Raw genomic sequence first — 23,362 nt, 5'->3', positions numbered from 1 at the left:
CGTCTTGCCCAGTGACAAGACATCGTCCAGAATAGTGTTGAGCTTTTCGACTTCTTATTATCAACCATCACTCCATTTTGGCATAATACATGCATGCTGCGTTGTCTTTCAGGGGCTGTAAGGTGGATCTGGCACTATGGTGTTACACTTGTTAAAACGGTGAAGAAAAGAAACAATGTCTTTGTCTCTCCACAGGACTTGGATGTAGACGCGCAATTAACATAGCCTTAGCAGATCCTTTTGTTTTCACTGTTGTCAAGGTAACTGCAGGCTGTGTGTGTGCGTGTGCACATTAGCCTCGGCAGAATGACGTGGTTGATGAATAATGACAGAGCTCAAACTTCCCCCCACCCTCCCCAACATTTCACCTTTCCGGTATCATTAGATGAAGGTTCTCCTCTACTGCTCTAAAAGCACACAGAAGAGCTTTGAGAAGGGCAATTCCAACGAGAAAATGTTTCATGGCAGAGCTGGTGCTGGTGGCCACTGGCCTTATGGAGATAACTCTCACCTTTCATTTTCCCCAAACTGCTTGTGTTGTCGTTGTTTTCAGCTTTGCCATTTTCCATTGTTCCCACTGGAGCCATCATAGGACGTGATTACATACACCCAACAAGTAGCGGTATGGCCTGGGTGCCGCGTCCCGACCTGTGACTTATCTGTGGCGCTCTTTTGCAGGACGTCCTGAAGGCGTGCCAGGAGCAGATCGAACGCGTGCTGGTCAGCAGCCTGCGGGACAGCAGACGACTGCAGCACGGCCAACAGCAGCAGGACCAGGGCGGCCCGCACAGCAAGACCCTGGACGAGCAGGACCAGTCCAGCACCCCCACCGACGTGCGTGACGTCAACTTGTGAGCTCGCTGAAGGGGGGCGGAGCCCGGATCCGCCTTTGAAAGAAAAAAAAAAAACAACAAAAAACAAAAATGACAAAAAACAAGCGACCCCATCTAAAAGTGCTTGCTAGTCTTTGTAGTTTTCATTCTTTTTAACTTTTATACATTAAAGAAAAAAATTCCCTGTACATTATGAGATGGAAATTAAAGATATTTTAGATACAAGATAATTTTAAATGCATTCATACTAATGCAAAAATTTCTATGGTGCCTTAGATTCATAGAAGGGAAGCCTATAGTATTTTGCAGACTATTTTTGATTGTATAAACAAAACATTATTTTCAGCATAAACAAAAAAGTGATAGTTTAACAAGGCTTTTTAAGATCAACTTTAAAAGACTGGCATGTAAAGGTACACATTGCGGGGCTATGTTTTTTTTCTGTTTTGTTGTATTCATGTTCACGTTGTAAGAACACATGTAGGGGGCTGTGACACACCTGGTGGCGCCCCCATCTGGCTGTGTGGTGTAAAAATATGTAAGATCCAGAATGGTCCCACTGGAGAGCTGAGAGGAGGAGCCAAGGACGTTAGTCAGGATGAGGAGGGCGGAGCAGCGGCGATGGTCAGAGACACCAGGAGTGGCAGGAAGACACCGACATGACTTGTTTGGAAAGTGATTTCTAGTTGATTGGTTGGTAATTGCCTGAATAATGTGTGTTCAATGTATCAACCAAATTTGGCACAAATTTCAACATATTGAAATTTCAAAATGCTCAGATCTAGAGAACAGACACTTGTTGCTATTATTATTATTATTTTTATTATTATTATTATTATTATTCAATCAGCAACGTATTGTCTCTACATCATGGAAATATGGGGACTTCAATAAGCTTTTGTCAGGCTGCTTGTGTGTGCATGCATATGTGTCTCTGTATGTAGGTGTGAGTGAGTGAGTGAGTGAGTGAGTGAGTGAGTGAGTGTGTAAGGGAGTGAGGAAGGGAGTGAGGGAAAGTATGGTTAACTTCTGCAAGTGTGCGGTTCAAGATCGGACCGCAGAGTCCGGAGACTAGGCAGGGGGTGAAGAATGGGTCTACAGAACTTGCTTTGTTTGAAGAGCCACGGGCCATCTGTATCACTGCCTTCTGATCATTTCCTTTGACTTCCTGGCGTGGGACCCAGAGCTGGGCCCAACCCAGTCGAGAGGAGGCAAGACCCAGAACACAGGGAGCGTACGGAGGCCTATCGTCCTTTGCAAGCTCTTCAGGAGAGAGGTGCACCATTATCAAGGGTGTGATGGAGAAGCTTCATTTCCTTACAACCTCCTAGTACATATTACAGTTGTATGGTATACAGACGCTCTGTTTCGTGAGGGGCATATTAGGGGTTTTGGTTTCATTGTTTTCTCTTATTTTCTTTTTTGCTCAGTGTGGTTACTAGTTGAAGAAACCCAGAGCTGCTCTGAGTGTCACTCAGAGAGGTGCTAGGATGGCACTGAGTTGTACTGAACAGTGTGGATTCTGCACACAGTCCGAGAAAGTGCCAGGTGGCGTGAGAGTTGGGGGTGAGGATGAGGATGGTGGTCTGAAGCTACGTGGGGTTGGGGTGGAGCAGGCGAGCTCCTGTTAGGTTGGACACACAGTGGCGTACAGGCGTGGAGGCTAAAGGAGAAGATCAGACGTGGTTTCCAGAGATTCTCGTGATAATTTAACTTCTGTTATCTGTTTGTTTGTGAAGTTTGTTTTGTGTCTGTTTAGGTTTTTATTTTGGATTACAGACCAGTATAAACCAGTTTAAATGACACTGCCAGCTAAGTGATGGGGATGGTATTACACAGGGAAGCTGGACTGATTGGGGGAACATTTTTTAAAACTGTGCATGTCTAGTTCCTCAGTTTCAACAGCCAAGCACTTTGAGCACATCCTCTCCTTGAGTCCTACATAGTAACGGGGTCGATTTAATCATTAGCCACTCGTTTTTCTCTCCCAGCCGGACTGGTCTCCCATGATCCAATCATGGCACATTAGACCCAATATACTGTTACATCAATGTTAATCCGTGTGGACATTCCAACAACAAACTAATAACATTCCGAAAGATTTGCATTGTGGGAAACGCCATTGACTTAAAAAAATTCCCTTTACTTGAAATTTTGTTTGCTGTTCAGTGAAATGTTAATTAGTTGTTATGCAGTCATAGTCGGTAAAAGTAATACATTGTAACAACAGTAATTTGCACGGTCCGAGGGCTGTTGATTTTTAAGAGAATTAACTTGTGATGCTGCTCTGTAGCAGGAAAATGCCTTGTTTCAAATGGTGCCTTGATTCGGAGTGATGAGTGATGCCCTGTGCGTTGGTCCGACTGCTAACGTAGCCTAAATCCACTCCAGTCATCTCCTTTACAAAATCCTGCTGCTTCCAAAGGTGCGACTGGGAAGGGATTTGAATGAGTTTCACAGGTCATGAGCCCATGGCCCAGGGTGACGGCGGCTGTCACTCACACGAGCACAGGGGTGTTGCAAGAACGTGTGTGGTTCTGTGCGGTTCTAGAACGTGTGAGGTTCTATGCCGTTCTAGAACGTGTGCGGTTCTGTGAGTGAAGGACACTCTCTGCTTATTATGCATTTCCTCGTTTTTTAATTAATAACAAATAGTTCTTAGAGGCATTTGTGTTCTGTAAGTCAGGTTTCTTTCACTCTCACCAAAACAGCCCTTTGTCAACTGATTGTATAATATTATCCTGTTTTTATTAATTTCCCCCAGCTCTGCTTTGAAATTCAATTGTAGTGTTGTTGTAAGATCCTATGGGTAGAAATGCGGCTGGAGTTTGGATGTGGACCGAATTGTTTCTTAAGGGGTAAGATACTGTATTCCAAAGTGAGGAGAGAGAGGCGGGTTGTGAAGACATCAATCAAGTGTCAATATATTTTTGAGTAATTATTATTGTTTTTTTTCGCTGCTAAAAAGCTATGATTTTTGTTTCCTCTTATACACAAAAATAACATAGTTGTGATGTCACTTGAGTGTGCTGCTATTTTATAAACAATTGTATTATAATTATTTTACTGCTTACAGAATACTTTTGAGAACGCAGAAGTAGTGGGTAATAGAAGATCCTGATCAGAGTGTTCGACTGGAAATGCTCTTTGTACAGTTTGCTCTTAAAGCATGACTCTCTTCCTTTTTTTATGTTTTCCTGCTCTTGTTTGTTGTTTTCCTGTCACAGTCTACGGTATGTCTGTACCTCAGGTTTACTGGATAAAAGAACATCAATCTCTCAATACCTCACAACTCACAACAGGTTTCTGTGGAGCCAGCCAGAGTCACCGCCTGACGGAGGTTCTGGTCGGGAGACTTTGAACAGTCTCGTGTTAGTCAGCATCATGAGGCTCCCACTTGGACTTCAACCAATCATAGTGGGTGGAGGGGGAAAACAAACAGGTCCCTTCGTTCTTGAGATAAACACACATTAATATCTTTATGCACAAAATTACTCAGAGGTGTTTCTCATTGTTGTCATTGACTCAGGCTTAGATTGTCTATGCTCATATATCTTGACATATGGAAGGTCTACATACTATTATGGTGTTCAGGACTACTCTTGTTCTGAGTCAGACTTTGCCCATAACACACCACTGACAAAAAGACAGATCTCACCATCATTTTTACTGTCTAGAAGTTACTCAATCAGCATTTCATTGTCGAAATTGATAACCTGGATTGTGTCTCCTCCGTCCACTATGACCACTATCATGTACCTCAGCTACGCCTGTTGCACAATCCTCTTCAATAAATATCTGCTTCAAAGTGTGCAGCACTGTATTTGTCCACTTCTCTTTTCTCCTCTGTTTGAGTTTACTGATGAAATTGATGTTCTGCATTAGCCTGTGCTGTAGAATGGGTGTGTAACAGCCCTAATGAATTATTAAATTATCCTTCACTAAACCCAGGAGTATGAAAAAATATTCTTTTTAGATGAAGGTGATATGTTTGGGTGGCTGTACAACGGTCTGACCCTGCGCGATCTTATCCCAGCTCACAAAGCAGCTGGAATATAGAGCATTTCACTGTAAAAAAAAATGTATAAATACACACACACACACACACACACACACACACACATATATATATATATATATATATATATATATATATATATATATATATATATATATATATATATATATATACTTTTTAAACAACACACTCATGATATGCTATATACTATATATATATAAAACGCGATCAAATAAAGTCGTTCCCAAAACTTTAGTATCAGTTCACTACGTACATAAAACTATTAACCTTAAAACGATTGACATACAGACGCAATATCATCTCACTTAAAACTGATACCGCGTACACATTCCTCTCTCTGACATGACAGGTGAACTGAAAACAAAAGAAAACAAAAAAAAATCCTGTAAATGCACACTGTCGCGCTTAATCCCGTTGAGATAAGACGGGAGGTTAGACGCTATGTCGAAATGCCGCCACCTAGCGGTAGCACCAAAATCTACAGGCGTTTCCAACCCAGACACGTGCGTGCATTTTCAGCCAATCAAATTCTTTATCGAAATCTACTATCGTCGCAAAACAGATCCAATACAGGGACAAGTTGGCCTGAGGGCTGGATACGTTCTACCTCATCCTAATTCCTGCGTTCACTAATCAGGCTAATGCTGTCTTTCGGTTTAACAATAGTCCGACAGTAAGTTGAATGTCATGTTTTTTTTTATTCTCGCTATTTCTGTCGATGCGATTAACCAACCCGCAGTTCCCTCTGATAGTTAGCCGGTGTAAACATTATATTACCGGGAAAAGTGAACGAGAGTCTACAGTTAATCGAATAGTCGGCTGGGTTGGTTGAAGCTGCATGTTTCTGTGTGTTTCTGATACTGTTGGCACACTATATCCAGTCCCTACCCCCATGCATACTGTAGTAGTCTGCAGCGTCTTTGTAAAGGTCACTGCTAGACTACAACCAAGTCAGAGCCATTTAAAGGCCCCACCGTAATGTGATAAAATAAGCATAACGACAGAAAACTGAGAAACACCCGCCCAGCGAAGGCTATGTTGACCACATTTGGTTCTATTATGTTTTAGAAGGTCAGCAAAGTACGTTTGTACAGTTATGTCATATGTAGCCTACCTGGCTACTAATAACCCATGATGTTTACCTCACGTATTTTGACTCTGTTTACCAGTGGCGAGACGCAGTACAACAAGGATGGGCTGCTTCAAGGTAAAATGCGTATGTTTATGACAAACCGGGTACATTTTCTGTCAACCTGATTTATTAAGGCTGTTTCATTATTCTGCTGTTTTATTAGGCCAGGGGATTGACTCCCCTCTGTCTGAAACAGGGATACAGCAATCAGAAGCTGCCGGACACTACCTTCAAGATGTCCGTTTCTCTGATGTTTTTGTCAGTGACATGAAACGTGCCAAGCAGGTGTGCTGTGTGAAAGGGAAGTAATGCAGAATTGGTACGGGACCGCTAGGGGGCGCTTCTGAATCATACACAGAAAACTTTAGATACCAACCTAAATTCCAGTCAGATGAGCGAGATAATTTGACTTGCAGTCTAAAATGGTTACACTTGTTATTTTTTGTTTCATGATTTTGGATCTCTGCCTTTAAAAATGTTTAATTAACTGTGTGTGTGTGTGTGTGTGTGTGTGTGTGTGTGTGTGAGAGAGAGAGAGAGAGACTTTTCACTGTGCATCTTCTCACCCTCCAGACCGCAAAAATTATTATTAGGAAAAATAAGACTTGCAATGATTTAGCCCTTGTGGTCGATCCTTTACTTAAAGAAAGGGTAAGTGCATGTGCTCATATTCTTGAAAGCTTGTAAACAATCTTGATAGGAAAATAATCAAATAAGTAGTTATTACTGTATCAAAATATCACCCTTATTAGCACAGTTGCACAATTATCACAATTATCACAATTAGCACAATTATCACACTTATTAGCACAGTTGTCTGCTTTTTAACCTCTGACCCGGGGAACCATAGCAAGCTATGATTTAGCAACAGCAACTTGGACGGGGTGGTTGCATGGTCTGTGATCAGCCAATCATGTAACAAATCAGGCATGTCAGAGATGGGAGTTAACCAAGTTAACTAGGTGCAGAGTCGTGTGCAGTGGTTTCCCGCCACTTAGGCACCACACCTCTGCATTCTGGGCCACATGTGATATTTTGAAAATGGAGGGCCGTGAGTGGTGTGGTATGAGCTGCAATGTTCTACAGAGCTTCGGCATTGCTGAAGGAGGCAGAGTACAGGACATGAAGAAAATGGCTGAAGAAGCAGGCCAGCCAGTCCCAGAGTACACCCCTCCACACGGAGAGACCGTGGAACAGGTGTGTGTGTGTGTGTGTGTGTGTGTGTGTGTGTGTGTGTGTGTGTGTGTGTGTGTGTGTGTGTGTGTGTATGGATGGATGGATGGATGGGTGTGTGTGTGTGTATACCACACCTGTTAACAATTCCTGGTAGTTGTGGTACCACCACCGTACTACTCGCCTGTACACGGGCATCTGTTCAGTTCTGAGTGACAATGACCATGAAGCTGAATGATAGCAAGGGCAACGCAATGTGGCAACGTAAGGCAGCCACAACAAGTACCACACCTCAGGCACACACCACAGCAGTGTTTCAGCCCTGGGGTGAACGCCGTGATGATATAGTTCATTCTCACCCCCCACTCCCCCCCCAAACCCCCACCCACCGCACCTCTTCATCTCTTCTTCAAGACTGCAGCACCAACATCGTCCTTCATCACCTTTGCTCATCCATAACACACCATGCCCAGTAAACACTGCTGATAGCAGCACTAGCACAGCGCGTACTTGCAGATATCTGCAGGGTCCATACTGTAACGTCACCAACGCTGAGAACTGGACTCAGGACATTCTTAATCCTGTCTGGATTATCATTAGAGCCTCGAAATACATGTTGCATCTGTAAACAGCGACTTCATATCTACAATCTCTACATATACATATTACATTTGTTGAGGGATTTCTTAGACTGAGATGAGTTCAAAACTTTCTGCAGCCGCTACATCAAGAATATTAGCCAGTGTCCGTCACTGCACAGAAGTGGATGAATTTTTATGTTTTGATTTAGTGCTGTTGTCTATAAAACTCCCCAGGAAATAGTGTGGCAGCTGAAACTGCACACTCACCAACTTCACACTCTTTGTACTGCTTTATAAAAAAATATTATTAGCTTCCAAAATATGAATATGAATATTTAAGCAAATATTAACTAGCACTCTCCTCCAGCAATTTTCCCTCTAGTTGCTTAAAACTGTAGTAATTAAGTTCTTAATAAACACAGTCTGCATGTCCCTTTAAACCTCCCATTAATAAGCCTGATAACTGAGAAAGTAGTTTTCAAACAACTCTACGACTCTAAAACTTCTTAGATAGTTGTTTCAGTCCAGCTTAATTTGGTTTCTGGCCAGAAAATTTAAAAGTAAAATAAAATTAACATTTCTGTTTTCTTTTTTGTTACATTAAATCATTATTCTTTTATTTAGAATTGTATATTTTGATTTAGTTTAGTTTTTTATCCTTTATGATTTTATCGTGCTCTTTTACTAAACTTGATTTGCTCGGCGCTATCACATCTGTCTCCTTCCTCTCAGGTGAAGGTACGGGTCAGCGCCTTTCTTAAATCCATGTTCCAGCTAATGGCTGACCACCATCAAGACAAAATATCTTGGGACGACAAAGCCCAGCGGCCTGAAAATGACAGCCCTCTGGTGGGTTGTCCAGATGATGGCGTCCGGAGCGTGCCTGCACACGCTCTTGTGGTGAGCCATGGTGCCTACATGCGGGTGGCGGTGCGATATTTCATCGAGGACCTTGGCTGCTCTGTGCCGCTCGGGTCAGACGCGAGGCAGCTGTTCTCAGCCTGCTCAAACACGGGGATGTGCCGGTTCATTGTAACGTTGAAATTTGACGATGCAGAGTTGCTCTCCAGTATGAAGTGTGTGTTTGTCAACCGTACAGACCACATCAAGGCTGAGTAAAAGTCTAGCATCAGAGAGAAGCTCAGGATCTGCTGGGATTACAATGTTTACAAGTCCTGTTAATTTCTTCTTGCAAAATGCAATATTTAAGTGCTATTGTCTGTACGCCTCTAAAGCTGTTTACTGACCTGAAATTGCCACACAGAGGTTTCCTTGCAGTGTTACTTATTCGAAACTGAATCTATTGTTAGGATTCAAACTATATTTCCTCTGAAAGGAAACATTTCAAAGTGTTCCCTTATATTTCACCAAAATCACTGAAGCAGAAGTACTTTGTCACTTTATATTAGTTTTGCTAATGGAGAGCACTGAACGTTGGAATTTTATTATATGATTTAGCTCAAAAATACACAATAGTGTCTAAAATGATACATTTACAAAAAAATTAGTGGACTGTGTGAAATAATTTCATTTTTCCTTTTTGCTATGTACAAAAAGAATTACGATATCACAATCCTGGCATGGAGAATGAGCACATGGGAGCCTTGTGCAAAGCATTGCTAGGCTAAAGATGTCAGTCAAGTTTATTTAGATGTAGTGCATTTTCTAGCACACGTCATAAGCTGATGGATTCATTTAGTTTGGTCGGGATCAGCCTGTGGTAACACCAGTGATGAACTCTTACCTCTTAGCCAGACTTCCTGTGTCTGAGGGATGTTAAGTAAGTTGTGTTTACTTTAAGGCCCCAAATGTTCCTGCCAAAGAGATTTGACTTTAAACCATTGACCTTTGTTCCAGAAAAAAAGCTTTCTATTTGTTGTTTGAAATATGATATTATCATCTCGACACATTTGCACCTTTGTAAAATATCTATTAATATAATGAATACACTTTCAGTATATTTATATTTAGTTTATATCCACTGTATGTATTATATGTTTACGTAGGTACAGAATCCGTCAGTGAGGAAAGTTGGAAAAATTGGTAGAACTCCCCAAAACGACGTCTTGGCTAAACCATAAGTCTGAGGTTCCTAGTTCCTGGCACTGCTATATGATCGTAATCTTTTAATGCTCAAAGTGATGTCACTTTACAATTGCAATGTAAATACTGTCGCTGTGATAAGCACTGATGACTCTACAGAGTTTTCCTGCGGTTCAGTACCATGCGGCCTGCATGTCTCCCTGATGTTTCCCTGTGAGCTGTTTCTCTCGTTTTGTTGATTGATTTGATGAGTGTACCTAACGTGAGCCTGTGAAAGGTACATTTGTTTAGGCTCAACGCCAGTTTCTCTGCATAATCACAAATAAGAACATTCTCACCTTGTCATTACATCACAGAGGTCCAGTTAAGAATTTGCCCTCTTTTATTTTCAATGTGTTTTGCTTTTTAAAAACCCACATAAACATATTAGAAGCAATGGTGCACTTTTATTTTTTGAGTTTGGAGAGCTGAAAGTCCACAAATATGACTAGGTTAACAGAATAGTATTATGCAATAAAGATATCTTTTTAAATTAGCATCACAATTGAGAAGAATGTTATGAGTAAATACTACCAGACAGCCCAAACAGTTTTATTTTAAACATAGGTTTATTTTTGGTGTACAAAATAAAAGCCTATATATATATATACCACTTGCATACATCTTGTTTACCTACAACTTTCAAAGTGTTATATATATGTGTATATAAATTATATATATATTAGGGGTGGGACGCGATTAAAAAAATTAATCGAATTAATCGGAAGCTTTGTAATTAATTAATCGAAATTAATCGCATTTTAATCGCATTTCAGTATTTAACATGAGAAATATTAATTTAAGTTTGAATGATGAATGAATCAATGAACATAATCAAACTTCAACATCTTGTTTATTTTTCCACCAGTCTACTACACAGACCAATATATGAGTGCAGAAAACAGTTCAGAACATTGGAAATTTTGACCAAAATGTTGTTTAATTTTGGCAGTTTTGCTCAGGATATTGGAAGAATTGAAGTAACAGAAGATGTTTTTTAATACCATTTTAGATGGTATAATTTTCTTAAATTTCCCAGGCCTCTGCCACAGGCATCTCCATAGTGCCTAGAAGTGGTCTTCTGCATGCTCAAAGCAAATGACTGGATCTTCCATTCATCATCTATAATATGAGCTGTCACACAAAGATCATTCTTGTTGCTAACAGAGGTCCAGTGATCCCCAGTCAGAGCCACATTTGTGGCGCTCTTCACAATAACCTGTTTTACTTCCCTTTCACAATAACCTGTTTTTTTTTCCCTCGTTCTTACGTACGAAGTTAAGAAGTACTTGGTGCTAAGAACGTTTTGGGAAACTCACCCCTGGACGGTAGTTCATAACTTGCATCAGTTGACGCAATGTGCAGCGCGTCTTGTAAGCCTTTATCTTCGACCACAGAGAGCGAACAACACAAATAATATGACGCGTCATAAACGCGTGCGGAGTCGCGCGCTACGGTCACTCGCGAAAGTTTAATCCAGTCTTAAGCCCCCCGCACACAGCGAGCAACTAGCTGAGCAAACGGTCACGCGTGCCCGTTTGCTCAGCTAGTTGCTCGCCGTGTGCGGACGCTTGAGACAGAATTCTCTGCCTCTTGAGCCTGTGAGACATTTATCTAACGTGTTTGATATTTTCTGGCACGCGTGCCCGAAATCTCACCGTGTGCGCTCGGCTGAGCAATTTGGCTCAGCAACTTTTCGTCACCAGCCAATTGGAAGCTCGCTTGGAGTCACATGACACTTCGGCGTTAACGCCGATAACGGCCATCACTAATCAAAAGTAAAGAAAGAAGTTGAACAAATAATAAATAACAACCATGAGATATAAGATAGTTATCATGGCTTATTACATCGAGTTTGGCGATAGAACAAGAAAAAAATAATTTAATAAATTCGGTGTCGTGAAACATGTGTTTATGAAACACATAGCAGCATTTTCATTTGGTTGAGACACCATATACTGACGACACCGAATTAGGGTTACCACCTGTCTGACAAAACAGACATACTGACACGGGGTGGTGGGTGGCGAGTGTAAAATGTTGACAGGGGGTGGCGAACGTAAAATGTTACCGGGGGGTGTAAAATGGACACAGCGAGAAAAAAGACAGATTTAAAGTGTGCAGAAACAGTCTAAATAGTCGTTTGAACTAACCTAGTGAAAAACAGGACATTAAATTAATTTTTTTTTTGCCGGGACCGAATATTAAAAAGAAGGAAAACCGGGACAGTCACGTGAAAACCGGGACAGGTGGCAAACCTACACCGAATTGATTAAAGTATTATTATTTTATTCTATCGCCGAATTCGATGCAATAAGCCATGTTAACTATCTTATATCTCATGGTTGTTGTCTCCTCTTGTATCTCATTTATTATCTGTTCAACTTCTTTCTGTACTTTTGATTACTACTTTTGATGTATATTTGATATATATATTTTTGCATGTAGCTGTATTCTATCCAGTTAACTACTTACCAGGGGCTATGCTCTTCTTCAACTCGACTTGGATTTAGCAAAAAACAACACAGAAATTGTATAAATGTATTTATTAGAAAAAAAGTAATAGAAAAAATGTATTTTACAGTTTCCATAATGAACAAGTTACGGCAGCTCCGCAACTTGTTCTTCTTTTGGTCTACGCTACCGTTAGTACCACGTGACACTGAAGTGTCATGTGACTCCAAGCGAGCTTCCAATTGGCTGGTGACGAAAAGTTGCTGAGCCAAATTGCTCAGCCGAGCGCACACGGTGAGATTTCGGGCACGCGTGCCAGAAAATATCAAACACGTTAGATAAATGTCTCACAGGCTCAAGAGGCAGAGAATTCTGTCTCAAGCATCCGCACACGGCGAGCAACTAGCTGAGCAAACGGTCACGCGTGCCCGTTTGCTCAGCTAGTTGCTCGCTGTGTGCGGGGGGCTTTAATGGTCCAATGAAGGTACTTTAAAAACCAGGACATTTCCTCACTTTATAAAAAAACCCGGGACGACCGAGACAAGATGTGAAATGCGGACGTTTAGGTCACCCTATCGTACTAGGAATACATTTAGCAGCTAAAGCTGGGCGTACACTGTGCGATGTTTGGCCCATTTTCAGCCGATTTTTCACTCGTGCGACTATTTTTGCGATCGGGCCGATTTCGGCTCAATCGCGTGTCGTGCATCGTATAGTTTACACAGGTAAACGAGGAGCGATTCACACCTCACGACCAACTCCCGATCAGAAATCGCAGCGTCGCAACAATATCAAACATGTTTGAAATTCAAATCGCTCCTCGTGAGATCGCATGAGAGCGTCGGGTCGTATAGTGTGAGTATATGAATCGTGAGCTGTGAACTTTTAAACCCTGCGATTTAGTCGTACAGTTTGAGCTGGAGCTGAGTATACGATTTAAAATATCGTACAGTGTACGCCCAGCTTAAGTTATTACTGACCAGCGCGTTAAGCTGGGCGTACACTGTGCGATTTTTGGCCCATTTTCAGCCGATTTTTCACTCGTGCGACTATTTTTCGATCGGGCCGAGTTTCTGCTCAATCGCGTGTCGTGCATCGTATAGTTTACACAGGTAAACGAGGAGCGATTCACACCTCACGACCAACTCCCGATCAGAAATCGCAGCGTCGCAAGAATATCAAACATGTTTGAAATTCAAATCGCTCCTCGTGAGATCGCATGAGAGCGTCGGGTCGTATAGTGTGAGTATATGAATCGTGAGCTGTGAACTTTTAAACCCTGCGATTTAGTCGTACAGTTTGAGCTGGAGCTGAGTACACGATTTAAAATATCGTACAGTGTACGCCCAGCTTTAAGCTGGGCGTACACTGCGATTTTTGGCCCATTTTCAGCCGATTTTTCACTCGTTTCGGCTCAATCGCGTGTCGTGCATCGTATAGTTTACACAGGTAAACGAGGAGCGATTCACACCTCACGACCAACTCCCGATCAGAAATCGCAGCGTCGCAAGAATATCAAACATGTTTGAAATTCAAATCGCTCCTCGTGAGAGTATCGCACTGTTGAAGCAGCTCCACGAGCCGACTCTCCGCAACGAGTTAGTCGTACAGTTTGAGCTGGAGCTGAGTACACGATTTAAAATATCGTACAGTGTACGCCCAGCTTTAGCTGCAATGTTTTGCGTTGAGGTGGTAACGAAGGGTGGAAGTGCTCCTGTGATAAGCGAACTCCTTCCTACATAAAGTGTAAATAACACTATTTTTGTTTGAACTTCCATCTGGAAGTTTCTTATATTTAAATTTCCCATCCACCAGCGTAGCCTCTTCAGTCATCTGCATCATGCTCATCTTATCGTGCGTCCATATAATCTGTACGCCTGGAACTCGTGCACTGAGAAACATTCCACGATGCAAAAGTGTATCGTGCGTTAAAATGCGTTAATTTTTTTAGTGCGTTAATTTTCCTGTAATTAATTAATCGAAATTAACGCGTTAAAGTCCCACCACTAATATATATATATATATATATATATATATATATATATATATATATATATATGTATGTGTGTGTGTGTGTGTGTGTGTGTGTATATATATATATATATATATATATATATATCACTTGGAAAGTCATAGGTAAACAAGATGTATGCAAGTGGTGTGTGTGGATTAGTATTTAAAGTAATATGTATTCGTAAAAATGTCATAAATAACTAGGTAAAAACATACTTGAATAAATAGAGGTGACCCGCACCATCAAACCTACATATGATGGTACACGAAAAGTGAAGCAAACAAAGTAACTTCATAATCTGCATCAAGAAGTACAAACTGCCCATTATTACAAGATTTGTTTTGTCTTCACTCATGTAATCCTTGACCTACACTATCTTGAAACTCTAATCCTGATTAAATGTTAACTCATTAAAATGGGCGAGAGGCTGAATGCCCTGAAGGCAGACGTAGCATGTAGCATCACTAAGACTGCAGTGTTTAAGAAGCAACATGCTAAATATTGGGCCTTCTATAAACAGGGTTCTGGCCTGTTGCCAAGACAATGATGAAAAGAAAGAAAAGCTCCTGAGAGATCCATCCTTCCCTCAGAACCGTACTTGTTGGGTTTTCCTGTCCTTTTCCAGGTTTGGACTTAGCGGACTATGTGGAAGCAACACCTGCAAAGGGTCGTCAACGGAAGTGATGGTCTCCTTGGAGACATTACTTCCATGATCGTATTTCACTCTGTGATCACTGATTGTTCTCACAATGGGATTCTCTGATCCTAAAGGGTCAGATGGATCCACGTGCCAGTTGTATCTTTTTCTACGTGGCATTCGTTCTTTGTGTTGCTCTAACGAGAAAAATCTAGAAGGCTTTGATGAATTACGCGTGTATGAGTTGGGTTTATTCTGCTGAAGCTGGTTCCACATGTCTCCCCTACAGGAGCAAATCGTGTCGAAAGGTTGACATCTTTTGACACGGTGAAACCTGCAGTCCTCATTTCTGTTGGCTGCCTGCAGGTGATTACACATACCCCACTTAAACACACAAGTTCCTGTATCTTTAGAGCCTCTATGTTTGGGAGCTTATGTGAAGATCTAGAATACAGTTCAGATTTGAGTAAGGTAGCATTCCAATACCCTCTCTAGAACAATGAGATCTAAAATACATCTACGTTTACTTACTGATAGGAACAAATTTCTTTTGGAGTCCAAGCATAAGAACTTTTTGCTCATCATATTCAGAACAGAGAAGCAACCTTTACTTTGGTTCTTCAAGTAGATAACAGTCCCTGTGTAATCGCAGACAGAGAAATGTTGCATCAGCACACCAATCAGCAATTTTGCCTGAAATCAGACAAACCGGCAAACTTGCCTTTAGAAGTTCTAATAATAGAGTCCTGCATCCTTTTGTTGAACAGTTTCTCCATGAGGCCGGCATGCACAGACATCTTTGTTTTGACAAGTCTGCGTGCTTCAAGGTTGTCTGTAGCATGGCCTGGCAGAGAGGACGCCAGACGCAGAGGGTGGCATGTGTCTGGACTGAGGAGACTGAGGACAGCCCAGCACAGGAGAAGCACAGGGACCATACTCAGCCTGCGTGGCACCGCTTAGAACACAGGGCAGGATGTCCGTTGTGTCTCTATTTATTTGAATGGGGGGGGGGGGGGGGGGGGGGGTCCAAAGTTCTTATTTGCTGCCTGAGGAAAGAGAGCTGGCCTTTCATTGGCTGTCTCCTCTTAGAGGCCACAGTGAGACTGGTTTAACTCCGATGCTATGCATTCCATCTGAAGACTGGGGGAACATACAGGAAAGGTCATTAGTAGGTATGCTACATACTGAAAATCTGTCTTCTGGAGACATCTGCAGTATTTCACGTGACACTTCTTAAAATGGGTACTTTTATTTTAAGGGTCATTTTATTACATTTTATCTTGTAAGGTGTAGAATAGAGCAGCAGAATTAATTTCTTTCTAAAAAAAAAAAGGGGGACAGTAGTGAACTGTGTCAAATACTGAAACTCCGACTTAATTAATAAGTCTGTTAATCTGTCAAACTGCCAGATTTAATCCCTAAAAGCTCGTCCCGTTCCTGGGGTCTCACCAGGTAGCTCACATGTTTGATCTACACTAGCCTGTTTCACCATTCTCAGTGGTTTAGTTCAGGTGGTTTAGAAGGCAGAATATAACTGAAATGTGCCCCAGTCAGTGAGCTGACACTCTTTTTGGGTTTAATTCTTTGCATGGTAAATCCATCAGTGATATAATAACATTGTCTGGTCAGTTCTAAAAATATGTGGATTTTACTTTTTATGTATGTTTTAGTGTAGTTGTTTTAATTGCATATTTCATAAATGTACTCCTGAAGGTGGTGGGCTGTGTCATCTACTTTCAAGCAAGTCTTAGTTTGGCCAGCTGCTGGTGATCTGACTACAGTTACATTTGGGTTTTGTAATCCCCGTGAAACTCTAGCCTTGAACCTCTTGTATAATTAAGCTTTCAAGTACAGAATTAGACATTTAAAAAAAGATTTAGAAAGCACACAACCCCTACAAAACAAACTTTTATTATCATCTCAGTAATACAGTTGACTGCTGTGCACAGCACATACGTACAAAAATAAAAGGAAAACATTTTCTTAATATATTAGAACTCTGACTCATTATTATTTTAGGAACAAAATGATTGGCGAAAAGTTTGTCGTCCTACAATCATTTCAACAAATCGGAACTAAGGCAGAAGGTGAGGTATATGTTAAAAAAGAGGAGGGGAATTTGGAGGAAGCACAGTCCCCTCAGTGCAGGAATACAAAACCGGGAACACTACAAGAGGCTGCAGACACACAGGAACACATGCATCACTCGCTAGGATCTCTCACGCCACTAGGGGGCTCCATTCCAAAGCTGCAGACACAGTGAATACAGTACAAGAAATCCAATAAAACTTGCAAACAGACACAGCCATTTCTGTAGCTTGGTGGTTAACTTTTAACTACTTTAAGAAGGTTTATCTTCTAGATACAACATGTTTGTTCACAATTATGCACTGAAACCATGCTAGATGCTTTTCACACCTTGCTGTCAATGTCAGCAGTAATTAGTGCTGGGTAGTCCCTTGCTGATAATGGACAGAAGGAAATGGGTGATGAATTTTGAAAAAATTTAAATCAATAATCACATACTTTAAAATGCAGTAATTCTGACTTTTTTTATCAAGAACAATTATATTGCATGCCTATATTAGGGTAGAATGAATAAGAAAAGCATAGTTGTCCAGGATCCATCATGACCAGCTTTACATAACTCCAAAAAAGTGACTACAGCTGTCATTTTCGCTTTTGAGGGAAGAACCATTTTATATATATATATATATATATATATATATATATATATATATATATATATATATATATATAATATGCATTTTGGATTACACTGTGTATATAAAACACACCGTCATTATAAACCGGACAGCTGGCTAAACATAATGAAAAGTCACCTTTTCTCATGAGGGCTCATTAGCCGAGTCAAGGACTTGTTCGTGCGCTTCTGCTGCTGTTAGCGATGTGTGCTCAGCATCGGACACTGTGGGAGCAGTCTGGCCTACAGCAGCTCTGCAGACCCAGGTGTCACGTGTGAATCCGCCTCGACTCACGTGAGCGTTCTATAGCGAGCCAACAGCAGCTCTGCAGGCCCAGGTGTCCCGTGTGCGTCCGCCTCGGCTCACGTGAGCGTTCTACAGCGAGCCAACAGCAGCTCTGCAGGCCCAGGTGTCCCGTGTGCGTCCGCCTCGGCTCACGTGAGCGTTCTACAGCGAGCCTACAGCAGCTCTGCAGGCCCAGGTGTCCCGTGTGCGTCCGCCTCGGATCACGTGAGCGTTCTACAGCGAGCCTACAGCAGCTCTGCAGGCCCAGGTGTCCCGGGCGAGTCCACCTCGGCACACGTGAGCATTCTGCAGCGAGCCTACAGCAGCTCCGCAGGCCCAGGTGTCCCGGGCGAGTCCACCTCGGCACACGTGAGCATTCTGCAGTGAACCTACAGCAGCTCTGCAGGCCCAGGTGTCCCGGGTGCGTCCGCCTCGGCTCACGTGAGCGTTCTACAGCGAGCCTACAGCTCTGCAGGCCCAGGTGTCCCGGGTGCGTCCGCCTCGGCCCACGTGAGCGTTGTGCAGCGAGCCAACAGCAACCCCAGTGAAGGCCAGTGGCCACCCGCACGCCTGAATACACGAACCCAAACGCTATGGTCACCTGTTCTAGAATCACAAAGAGGAATAATTTACCCATTCCTCCTGTAGCCATGGCTTCTTCATGCTGTATTTTTTTGTCCACGCAGAGGTGGTAGTTAAAGTGTGTGTATGTGTGTGTTTGTGCTTGTGGGTGCTTAGGTGAGGGTCAGGTGGGGGAGGGGTAATCAATATATATTCCAAGTTCAAGTACTTTAATACCCTGACAAACTCTTAAGCTAATAAAATTATTGGACCTGATGATGCCTAAATGCTGTTGACTAAATTCTCATACTGCTCAGAAGAACTTAGTAGATGGTCTTCTTGGTTTCTACATTTCAGATTGTGTTTGGGGTTGATGTTTGGCATTTCATCTGCAGTTTGCATTTAGTGACATCACACTGCAAACATGTGTATGAGCTCAGTGCCTATGCACCATGGAAACCGTGGTGCGTAACAAATAATGCAACCGACAACAGAAAAAGAAAACAAAACAAATTATCCTTATTTTCTATGTGCCAGTGTTTGTAGTCTGAGGTGTCGCTTTCCTCAAACTGACTTAATGAGCAAAGTTTCCATACTCAGAAAATAACTAGACTAGAAACACATCTTGGCTCATAAAATGCCAAGATCAGCGTAACCTCCTTTCCTTCTACTTCATACTTCATAAACAGAACACAGCTCCGGTCCTGAGGTCAATGGCCATGCTAAAGAAGATCAAAACGAAAGCACCCTAACCTTTCGTTGGGGATCGGCAGTCATGAGGAAAACACCCAGACTCGTGACTTTGCCTCTCACTATGGAGGATTGAGGACCCTCCTCAACTGATACCTGACAGATCCTAGATTCTCCCAGAACTGACTGTTCCAAGTATGGAAACAATATGAAGTGAAGCAAAACCCCCAAGGAGGGACGCCTCTGTTTCTGACAACAGGATGCCGCATGTAAGCCACAGTTAAGGACGCTAAGGCACCACCTAACTGTGCAGCAGTCTCACGTGTCCCTGTCCCTTTTGCAAAATGGTGGAACAGATTATTAAAGTAAACGGATATTTCTCTCTTTCTTCCCCCCCCCCCCCCCCCACCCTGCATGAATCATTCGCACCTTTTCAGTCCGGACATAGCTCTTTGAGGTAATAAAACATATCCAGTTCACTTCTGAAAGCTGGAGATGTTATTCACTCCAGTGACAGGGGAAGGTATACACACCAGTAATGGCAAGCACCCATAAAAAGAGAGATGGAGCATGAACAAAAAAAAAAAGCCCAACCCCAAACCTGCTCTGCGCCACTCGTATAATCCTAACAGAAATGATAAGCAGCAAAGAATGGCGTTTTCACAAAGGTCAGACACAAAGTTCGCTACCCAAATATACATATATTTCATTAACGAGAATAAATATTATGTTGTGTTTCATTTCATTTGTTCTTTAGCAGTTCATCCCATAGTCACGTACGTATGAATAAGTTACCTGCGAGAATGTCCAACATGTGCAAAATGGGTGAATTATTGCCAGTTTTGCTCATAGTCGAGGAAGGAAATGTGTGACAGTCATAGCCGGCGTGGCCTTGTGGCCTCTCTTGAGGCGCCCGTGTTTGCTCAGGGCGATATAGAAGCCCTTATAAATGGAAGACTCATAGGCGTTGTAGTTGTTGGGAAGCAGTGTCTCCTTGAACTTGCACTCATCATGAAAGACTCTCTAAGGAGTAGGGAAGAGATGATTAGTCAATCACAGCCACGATGTCTACTACAGAGCTCCAGTACATTCACAGCCTAAAGTCATATCTGTCCCAAATGTCAACGTCTCAGCAAACTTTTTTTTTTTCCTTTTTCTAGTATAGGTTAAGTTTTAGTTTTCAGTTTCTTGACTAAAGACTAATACTTCATTCAACTCCATATGTACTGAATTAAAACATATCACATTAGATTCATGCACAGAACATAATTCATCCTCTTGAATGACACTTATATTACAGCAAGTAACAACTGGCACATGAATAGTTTGCTTTCCATTGGCTCTTTTACCTACTTAAACTGTAAAACAAAGAAACGCGCACATGTTTGTTTCTGCTAATTACTGCAGATGCAGGTTTTTAATTCGAAACGACTTCAGTGTTCTTATTGCCTTGATTATGGCAGAGTAATAAAACAGCTATAAGATTTGTTTTTCCATAATTCACTTCATGAACCTACATTATCTATCTAATTCAGATTATAGATAGATAGATAGATAGATAGATAGATAGATAGATAGATAGATAGATAGATAGATAGATAGATAGATAGATAGATAGATTTATTGATTGATTGATTGATTGATTTTTTCCATTCTTGCGCTCTCCAATGTAATGCGGGCCTATCGCCTACCACTGAACATGTTAATATAGCACCGACTCTTGAAGGTGAAAAAGAGAGATGGCCTTTCTGCGCCTCTCGCTATGTATAGTTTATATGGGTGGTCGGGTTTAGGCCTAATTATGACATCCCGCAGCATCGCTGCTTTATGTAGGTCAAATCTAAACTCAAGCTATGCACAACACACAATCCCATACTTCATTCAACATACGCTGACAGTCCTAATGCGACACTATTGAAATAATCATGGGTATTGACTGTCTTATACCATTTAAGCTTGCAATATTGATCGGAAACATTAAAGGCGCATTTAATCACTTTGAACAGTAAATAAAATGACTGTCCACATTCTAAAATCAATAAAACGCAAGTCTGACCACAAGTATATTATATTGCAAATACAATAATACGTATTGTCAGTAAGGAATAAAATGTAAACCTACCGTTCCGTATAACCTTCCTCGGCCGCTCATTGCGACAAACAGCTCGCTTTGCACTCCATATAGACTAACCACTCCTCGCTCTACGGTCGAGATCTCTATTAGACCTGATCAAACCAAAAATCAAATGTTACGCATAATGCAATTAGATTGGGATTGACAGAAATGATTTGCATCTGTTACATGCATTCTGACACGGATTCCGGCAGGTCGCTACATGCAGGCTGTTATGACATTGTTCTGTATTCTGTTCCATGCTGCTTATTCTCCTGATACTGTAATGGGCTATGAAGAAATCCTGTCGGTACTGCAGATTTGGGTGTGCACGACTAGTCCACTCTTTTCTGAGCCGCAAATGGACGCAGTGTAAATTTAGTTAGCCTCTAAATTCGTCCCAGCATTCGCGTCATGTTTGAGTCTTGGAAAATATTTAGCAATGATGGACAGTGGGGTTTTTTAATAGATATGTCTTTGCCTTTAGGACACATGTCTGTTTGTCCACGCGGCCGGTATCATGCAAAAAATTATTGGGATGCAGAAGCTCTTCCGATTTTTTGCACCCTCTGGTATAGTGTGTCGTCTATTGCGTTTCATTTCTGGATGCAACTCACTGTATTGGTTCTCATTATGTACACCGTTTATCCTTCCGTCTGGGAGGACCTGGAGGTGAAACCCGATGCCCACGTTGCAGTAGAGCCTCCGCACTCTCTTGATACCCAGCAAATAGTCACTCTCCCAGGTTAGGTCCGATTTCTCACCCGAGATCCCCAAAACGGAGCGAGAGAACAGGGTCTCCCATCTTCTCTCCAACGAAGTTTCATTAGTCCTGCTTGAGATGGGGTAAGATGATACGATCCCGACCAGAAAGCCCAAGAGAACAATCGCGGTCAACGTCCAGTGCGTGCTGGTCTCGCAGGACATACTGATGAGGAGCCTTTGCGCAATGGCCATCCGGTTTACCTTCGGGGCACGTGGTCAAAATTAATGACCCTAAAAATACCACTCTTCTTGTTTTTCTTCCTTCGGCATGGTGGAAGAAGCTTATTTTTGGAACGCAGGTCAGGGCTTCGGGCTTGTAATGCCAGCCCCTCGGTGGCGGGGATGAGCAGAGAGAGCGCGCAGCGGAGACTGAGCCGGTAGTGGTGGTGATTACCATGTTTTGCTTCTCCGCGCCTCTCTCGGTGGGCAACGCTGGCGTGGGGAGCACCGCTCACTCACGAGAAAAGCGAGCTCACCTTGCCCGTCCTTATGATGACATCACTCTGACTTCACAGCTGCCCCTTCGCATAACGCAGCGCCGATGACGGGGCAGAGGGAAAAGTTGCGCGCCAGCACGATATAAGCGGCGAGCTGCACGGGAGCGGTGCCAGGGCCGGTTCGTCCCAACGCTGTCCGTCCGCGAGGGGAGCCAAAGACGAGTGTGGGGTCGCTGGATGCCATTAGGCGACCATGGGACGTGATGGGAGAGTCTTGGCAGCTCCGAAATTGGATCGGCAGTCATATGTCAAACTAGTCGCTTCCTTATTTAGAAGGAAGGTGTAAAAGCAGTGCGCTTGTCACCGCAGAGTCACGGCAACCTCGCAAAACACTTCCTGCGCGTTTTCTTGAGTTTTTTTTTCATTGAGGTATACGATGAATGTAAGCTATGGCCTTTTGTTCACTAGGTCTACAGGTTTCACAGTCTCCAAATACAGGATTTTGTGAAGGTTGTATAATAATAATAACAAACTACTTTATAATTTATATACATTATGAATAATGCCCATTACGTTCGTTGATAACGGGGAAAAAGTTTATCCGTCATGATTTGCAGATTAGCATATAGTTCACCTGCAGCCCATGAACCTGTCTGAAAACAGTATCCAATAGGTGGCGCTGTTTCCCGCGCTAGACGTGACTAGTTTCAGTGGTCCATGAGAGTCGCAGGCCTCGTTCACTTCCAACAAGCCCAGTAGCGAATTTACATAACAATTTAGGTCTGAGTCAAACAACGTGGCTGAACAATGCGCGTAATAGGGGAATAATCTGGAGCAATAACATCCAAACTACAAAGGAAT

At 42.3% G+C, this 23,362-nt stretch overlaps 3 protein-coding genes across 7 annotated transcripts in view; 2 read left to right on the top strand and 1 right to left on the bottom strand.

Annotated features, from left to right (window-relative positions):
• ccnd2a (cyclin D2, a) overlaps positions 1-4,648 on the top strand; it is a 128,237-nt gene extending 123,589 nt beyond the window's left edge. For all 3 annotated transcript variants that reach the window (XM_077022024.1, XM_077022025.1, XM_077022023.1), the window contains one exon: positions 679-4,648. In XM_077022024.1, the coding sequence (XP_076878139.1) occupies positions 679-855 (177 nt within the window). In that variant the 3' untranslated portion in view covers positions 856-4,648. The remainder of the gene's footprint in view (positions 1-678) is intronic.
• A 748-nt stretch (positions 4,649-5,396) lies between these two features.
• Positions 5,397-10,448, top strand: tigara (TP53 induced glycolysis regulatory phosphatase a). 3 transcript variants are annotated; one of them, XM_077022022.1, is made up of 6 exons: positions 5,397-5,545; positions 6,042-6,079; positions 6,201-6,289; positions 6,578-6,655; positions 7,091-7,201; positions 8,491-10,448. In XM_077022022.1, exons 1-6 carry the CDS (start codon positions 5,514-5,516, stop codon positions 8,875-8,877), a joined length of 735 nt encoding a protein of 244 aa, XP_076878137.1. In that variant the 5' UTR covers positions 5,397-5,513; the 3' UTR covers positions 8,878-10,448. The 3 variants fall into 3 exon arrangements, with proteins under 3 accessions (XP_076878137.1, XP_076878136.1, XP_076878135.1); XM_077022021.1 differs by having other exon boundaries at positions 5,398-5,545; positions 6,168-6,289; XM_077022020.1 differs by lacking the exon at positions 5,397-5,545 and having other exon boundaries at positions 6,004-6,079; positions 6,168-6,289.
• A 7,257-nt stretch (positions 10,449-17,705) lies between these two features.
• Positions 17,706-22,688, bottom strand: fgf6a (fibroblast growth factor 6a). Its single transcript, XM_077022018.1, has 3 exons — positions 21,917-22,688; positions 21,309-21,412; positions 17,706-20,209 (listed from the first exon to the last, which is right to left on the bottom strand). Exons 1-3 carry the CDS (start codon positions 22,254-22,256, stop codon positions 20,033-20,035), a joined length of 621 nt encoding a protein of 206 aa, XP_076878133.1. The 5' UTR covers positions 22,257-22,688; the 3' UTR covers positions 17,706-20,032.
• Between the last annotated feature and the right edge of the window lie 674 nt (positions 22,689-23,362).

The sequence above is a fragment of the Brachyhypopomus gauderio genome, chromosome 11, assembly GCF_052324685.1.
Source record: "Brachyhypopomus gauderio isolate BG-103 chromosome 11, BGAUD_0.2, whole genome shotgun sequence".
In the NCBI taxonomy this organism is placed as follows: Eukaryota; Metazoa; Chordata; class Actinopteri; order Gymnotiformes; family Hypopomidae; genus Brachyhypopomus; species Brachyhypopomus gauderio.
The sequence above is the reverse complement of the archived record's forward strand: the minus strand, read 5'-3'. Positions and strand labels throughout refer to the sequence as shown.